This window comes from Ipomoea nil, unplaced genomic scaffold, assembly GCF_001879475.1.
Source record: "Ipomoea nil cultivar Tokyo-kokei standard unplaced genomic scaffold, Asagao_1.1 scaffold3238, whole genome shotgun sequence".
In the NCBI taxonomy this organism is placed as follows: domain Eukaryota; kingdom Viridiplantae; phylum Streptophyta; class Magnoliopsida; order Solanales; family Convolvulaceae; genus Ipomoea; species Ipomoea nil.
Window position 1 is genome coordinate 462,926 of NW_017619666.1, and position 6,223 is coordinate 469,148.

Below are 6,223 nucleotides of genomic sequence, written 5' to 3' on the forward strand. Positions count from 1 at the left end.
TCAAAAGAAGTGACGGAGTAAGTGAAATATGGTTCTAAAAAAATTAATTCTTGTAACATTATTTCATTTGAGTCGGTTGCACAGAGTTTTTACTCCCGAATAATGGCTGCGAATGGTGTATTTTGGACATAGTTTATGTCATTTGTTAGGTTAATTGACATGTTGTGGTACCTAATTTTTATTTTTTTTGGTATTAATGTGATTATGGGACAAATAAAGCATAAATTGTCAGTGTGTTTCTGGATAAATTTATGCATTTACTATGATGTTTTTGAACCAAGTGTTTTTTTTAATCCATCCATGTACAGTAGATTCTGCAACCCCAATGGTCCCTGAAATAAATATACCTACTCACTCACTCCTTTCTCCCCATGCCAGCAGCTTTCAAGACTTAAACCTCCTCTTTCCCCAACTCCCCACCTCTTTCTCTCTTTCTTTTGCTCTGAGAATTCTTCAAAATTCCCTTTCTTTTTTCCTTTCTTCCTCTTCTGATCTTTGCACTTGATGATGAACAATGGAAGAAGTAGGTTGCCATTCACTGCAACTCAGTGGCAAGAGCTTGAACACCAAGCTCTTATTTACAAATACATGGTCTCAGGCATGCCTGTCCCTCCTGATCTTCTCTATTCTATCAGAAGAAGCCTGGATTCTTCCCTCTCCTCCAAGCTCCTCCTCCATCAACCTCCTCAACACAGTATATATACACATCCTCTCTTTCATTTATTTATCATCATGTGTTCTTTACTGTAATCCAATCCAACAAAGCTATAGCAATGGGCCTGTTTGTTGTGCTTTCTTTGATTATTTTGCAGAAATATTTGTAAAGAAAGGATCTTTATGCATGATTTTGTATTTGGGTGTGGTAAAGATTGGATTTTTATGATATGGGTAGACTTGAAATATGCATAAAAAGGTAAATGGTGGATTTTAATATGTTGATCTGATGTGAGTGCAGTGGGGTGGAGCTGTTTCCAGATGGGGTTTGGGAAGAAGATAGACCCAGAGCCAGGGAGGTGTAGGAGAACAGATGGGAAGAAATGGAGGTGCTCAAAAGAGGCCTACCCAGATTCCAAGTACTGTGAGAGACACATGCATAGGGGCAGAAACCGTTCAAGAAAGCCTGTGGAAGTCATCAACACTGTAGTAACACCAACCTCCTCATCAGCAGCAGCAGCACCCTCAACCCCACCACCCCCTACAGCTATACCCTTCTCCTCAATCAACAAAAACACCCCTACCCCCCCTTCTTTGCTCTATCCCCATTCAACCCCTTCAAGATCTCATCAGGGCATTGCCCTTTCTTCTCAGGATCACACCACCAATTTCCTCCTTGATTCTCTTGCTTATTCTAGGTATGTGCTTTTGGTCACTTCATATCAATAATTAGTATGATTCTAACCAGCAAATGACCATAAAAAGGTAAACCAGCTTAAGTTAGCTGACCAGCTCAAATCATGAGAGCACGGATTCAAACTCGTAACTTAATGACCACAAAAAAGTAAACCAGCTAAGTTAGCTGACCAGCTCAAATCACGAGGGCACAAATTCAAACTCGTAACTTTGTGGTTACAAGTGTGGATCTCTTGCTATCCTGCCTCCCAGATAATTAGTCAATTTGTTTGAATGGTAAGTTAAGTTAGTTTTTGACAAGCATTTTGGTGATGCAGAAATAATGGGTATGGGCATGGAATGAAGGATGAAGTGGATGAGCATGTGTTTTTCTCATCAGAGGGTTCTGGGAGTATAAGAAGTAGTATATCTGGTTCAAATAATTTAGCAGATGATAGTGCTTGGCAGCTGGCTCCACTGACAATGGCTTCACCACCCTTAGGGCAGTTGAAACAGAGGGATTATTGTGGTCCTCAGAATGGGTACTCAGCTTCTTATTTGCACCTTCATGAAGCCTCAAGACAGCAAAGACAAGGAGGAGGAGGAGGAGAAGAAGATGAAGAAGGAGAAGAGTATTATGGCCTGGGGGGAAGTGGTGGCAGCAAGACAGTAGGTGTGGGCATGATGAACCCAGAAGATCAGCAGCCCAAGAAAGTGATGCACCATTTCTTTGATGAGTGGCCTAAAGAAAACAAAGATTCATGGCTTGATTCTGGGGATGGGGATAAATACTCAGCACCCCGTGGGCCCCACCTCTCAATTTCTGTCCCCAATTCATCTCATGACTTCTTCATCACCCACAATGGTGGTATGCATTTCAACTCTCACCTTAAACCCACATTTCTTTTAAATTCTCTTTTACCATTATCTGTGACACCTTTTAAGGCCAAAAATCTGTGGGTTTTTTTTTTTTTTTTTTTTTTTTTTTTTTTTTTTTCACTATAAACTTTAAGGAAATTCTACTTCACAGTGTCTGTACTGTATAATTAAGCATTTTCCTTTGGCACCACAAAGATTTCAGTTTTGATTCAAGTTTTTATGTTGTGGGTTTTAAATTGTAGAATTTCCCACACATTTAAACTTGTAGTTTTAGCAGGAAAAGAGAGAGAGATATATATTAGTTACCCCACTCACTGCAATAATATATGGTTCTTTATAGCAATGTTTGTGGCCAAAATAAAATTTTTACTAAAAGATTGGTCTTTTTGTTGTGCAGAAAAATGAGAGAGGTTTGAATAGTGGCATTCTGAATCAAAGGCCAAAAGAGTACTTAAAATTGTGGTGGGACAGTGGTTTTACTGATCAAGCTTTTCAGTATACATGTGTAATGTGGTTTCTGAGACACAACTGTTATTTCTCTTGCTTTTGTAATATACACTACTTATATTACAAGTTTGTATGTCTGGTTGGCTGGCTACTTATCAGTAGTTTCACATGTATTTTGCCTTTCCCCTTCTTCTTCTTCCCTTAATTCCATTCCAACAAATTATGTCTATTATGCGGGTGTTTGGCAAACAGCTGATAGCTGATAGTTGATAGCTGATTGGTTTAGCTAGTAATTAATGGCAGATAACTGATTGGTTTAGCTGATAGTTGATAACTGATGGCTAATTGCGTTAGCTGATTTGACCAATTGGTTGTATTAGAGACTTGCCAAAGGTTTTGGAAGTTTGTTTGTTTGTTTGTTAATAGGATGACAGACATCTATCTTAGACCATCATATGTTCCTTTCTCCCCTCTCAGGTTTCTCACTTTCAACTTTTTTGGTTGCTGTTTAACATATGGACCCATTGCTCTTTTGGCTTTTGCCATCACAAGGAGCTACTCAAGTCCCCATCTTTAATTTTCTCAGGGATTCCCATTAAACGCAGTTTATTAATAGAAACTGCACTAAATGTATACATATTTATTATAATTTACAGAAACTGCACACTGCTTTAAGTCCGCACTTCAATGCCATTTTAATACACCTTTGGAAAACTACCATTTTCCATCATCCGGAGAGTTGTTCTTGAATGAGATCTGATAGAGGTTGGTTGGATTAATATCATTTTGCGGGATACGAATACCAATGTAATATGATGAAACTATCATTTTCTGTCTCGGAAGAGTTGCTTTCAAATAGTCCCATGGACTAGTTCAATTGTTTCGATCGACCGCCTTAAAGTCTTGCTTCAGAGACAGTGTAGGAGACAGAATCTCACTAGAAACCTAGTCATTGAGAGGTTTTAACCGATCAAAGGAGATGAAAACCCATTATGTGCAAAGTGTACATGTAGGGTTCGCTGAACTATTGTGCACAGAGTGTACAATCATAGTCCGAAGTTGGAGACTAACATGGCTGCTCGCAATTTACCTCCTTAAGCAACTGTTAGACAAGAGTTCTAAGGGTTAAAATTAGTTTAGATAACTAATATATTAAAAAAAAAAAAAAGTCACTGTTGAAAATTATGGAATTTTCGACCACCTGAAAGTGATTTTAAATCAAGTTGAAAGCAAAAAGTGGTCGGAAATAGCAACAAAGATTTTTCCGGATACCAAAAGTGGTCGGAACAAGACTTTCGACTCAATTTAAAATCACTTTCAGGTGGTCGGAAATTTCATAATTTCCAACAGTGAGTTACGTCAATAAATTTGATTAACTTTATCCTATTTTACAAGAGTTCTACTATATGTACTTTCAAATCTTACTCTCTCAAATTTACTTCTTGATGTAGCGGGCGTTGATATATTATGTTCTTTATGTGAGCCCTATAAAAATATTTACATCAAAATTTTAAATATGAGAGTAAAAAATAAGAGCACATATAGTGTTTTTCATTTTACAGGATGTGAATCATAGTATACTATGAAAGAAAAAAAAATTAAAAATTACCATTGTCCTGTGTAATATTTTCACCTAATACTTCATATGGGTGGAAAAGACTGTCTCCAACTAGACATTCTATTTTTGGAACTGACTACTTGGGGTGGTTCGGTTTGCTTAGGATAATTATTAAATAAATATAGTCATTATTTATTGAAAAAGTAAAAAAAGGTACCCATCAGACCAGTACTGTACTACATCATAGTAGGTACATTACGTTCCTATTTATGCCATAATATTTTGTATTTATTTTTGATTAATTATTTATAAATTAATAAAAAAAAATAAAAAGTATATGGCATTGATCTGTGCTTTTAAAACGACTTTTAAGTTTGTACCAAAGTTTTTATAGTCCGTGGTACAAATTTAAAGTCATTCTTATTCATTTTAGGGTTGTATCAGGTGCAAGAAGCATGAGTGTTTATCGGTACTTTAAATTTTTTAATGAAATATATGTTTAAAATTTTTTAAAATGTTCTCAATTTTTTTTTAAAAATAATTTACTACCACACTGATAAGCTGCTTAAGTATCAACATACACAAATTTAATTAAACTTGTAAGTTGTAACTCAAGTTCAAGCTCAACTTAATAACTTGAACTAATTTGAATATTCGTAGAGATAAGACTAAGTAATTCATGATGTGTTTATCCCAAAAAAAGGTAAGGTAAAAGTCTAGAGGGGGGTGAATAGACTTTTATACCGATTTTGTCAAATACAACAGTTGCTAAGGCAACAGAGAAACTAAAACTCTTAACCGATTGTTAGAGTCTTGTGCACAACGGAATAATAAAATAAGTCTGTGATGATTGTGTCAAGTATATCCACGTGAGAAGCAAACAAGTAGTAAGTAAAGTAGTAAAGAACACAAGAAATTTAGAGTGGTTCGGAGGTGGCGTAATCCTCCTACTCCACTTGCTTATCTCCAAGAGCAATTCACTATATCCACCACTTCTTGGTTCCAAGATACAATGAATTCCGTAATCTAGTGCTTTGATCACCAAGCTCGCACTAATCACGCCCAACCCAGTGCCTACAACACTGCTACATGATTCACAACTCCGTGCTACTTTCTTCCCCTTTCTACGCTCCGGTAGAACTACAATTCGGATTTCACAACTCCGTGCTACTTTCCCATGATTTCACAACTCCGTGCTACTTTCTTCCATTTCTACACTCCGGTAGAACTGCCAACCAAGATTTCACAACTCCTTGTGAAAATCTTCTTCCTACACTCCGTATGGACTTCACTTGTTTGTAGAAAAACAAGTTTCTCTTGCTTCCAACTTGAGACTTCGTTGATATAGATCTTCAATGTGCAGCAAGTCTCTGTTGTGATGAAGATTTTAACACTCTTTGATATTTCTCTGCAAGCTCTGTATCTCTTGAGTGTTTTTCTCACTTTTGAATTTTGCACTCTGTTCATATGTACTGCTCTTATTTTCAATCACTGGAACTCTGCTTCAAGTCTTCAAATCTTTATCCTTTTATAGCTGTTTTGATAACTTATCCGTTGGAAAAAGACAATCTCAAATTTGAATTCTTGTATCCTTTTTCAGAGATCTTATCTTACCTTCTGGCATTGTGTCAGAAAATATTCCCGTCATTGTTGAGCTCCAAGTTCACGCAAATAGGCTCCCAAAAATTCATCTGATGTTGTTCACGCCTTCTGGGAATTCTTAAGCTTCATGTTCACGAAAAAATGGCTTCTTCAATTTCTTTGATGTAGATCACGCCTCTTTGGGATTTTAATCTTGAAAAATATTCTTCAATTTAATCCCTTACTAGTTTGGACTAGTAATTTTTCTTCTGCGATTTCTGCTTGTGATTCCTCTTCAAATTCACGCTTACTGTCTTCAGAATCCATCTTTAATTTAATCTGACTTCAAACTTCATCCCTTTCCATATTTAGTATTGGAACTTCATCCCATGCTATATTTAGCTAGTGAAATCTCATCCCATGCTATAT

At 36.5% G+C, this 6,223-nt stretch overlaps 1 protein-coding gene across 2 annotated transcripts; it reads left to right on the forward strand.

Moving 5' to 3' along the window:
* The first annotated feature begins 371 nt into the window (after window positions 1–371).
* Window positions 372–2,845, forward strand: LOC109168962 (growth-regulating factor 1-like). Of its 2 annotated transcripts, none has more exons than XM_019317840.1 (4): window positions 372–694; window positions 956–1,352; window positions 1,668–2,197; window positions 2,606–2,845. In XM_019317840.1, the coding sequence occupies exons 1-4, from the start codon at window positions 505–507 to the stop codon at window positions 2,611–2,613; spliced, it is 1,125 nt and encodes a 374-aa protein (XP_019173385.1). In that variant the 5' UTR covers window positions 372–504; the 3' UTR covers window positions 2,614–2,845. The 2 variants fall into 2 exon arrangements, with proteins under 2 accessions (XP_019173385.1, XP_019173386.1); XM_019317841.1 differs by having other exon boundaries at window positions 1,668–2,194.
* Window positions 2,846–6,223: the final 3,378 nt, after the last annotated feature.

Excerpts from the sequence above, each read along its gene's own strand:
- LOC109168962 (XM_019317840.1), top strand. The coding sequence starts at position 505 with ATGATGAACAATGGAAGAAGTAGGTTGCCATTCACTGCAACTCAGTGG. Across the intron at positions 695-955 it reads CCATCAACCTCCTCAACACA|TGGGGTGGAGCTGTTTCCAG; the intron begins GTATATATACAC and ends ATGTGAGTGCAG. Across the intron at positions 1,353-1,667 it reads GATTCTCTTGCTTATTCTAG|AAATAATGGGTATGGGCATG; the intron begins GTATGTGCTTTT and ends TTGGTGATGCAG.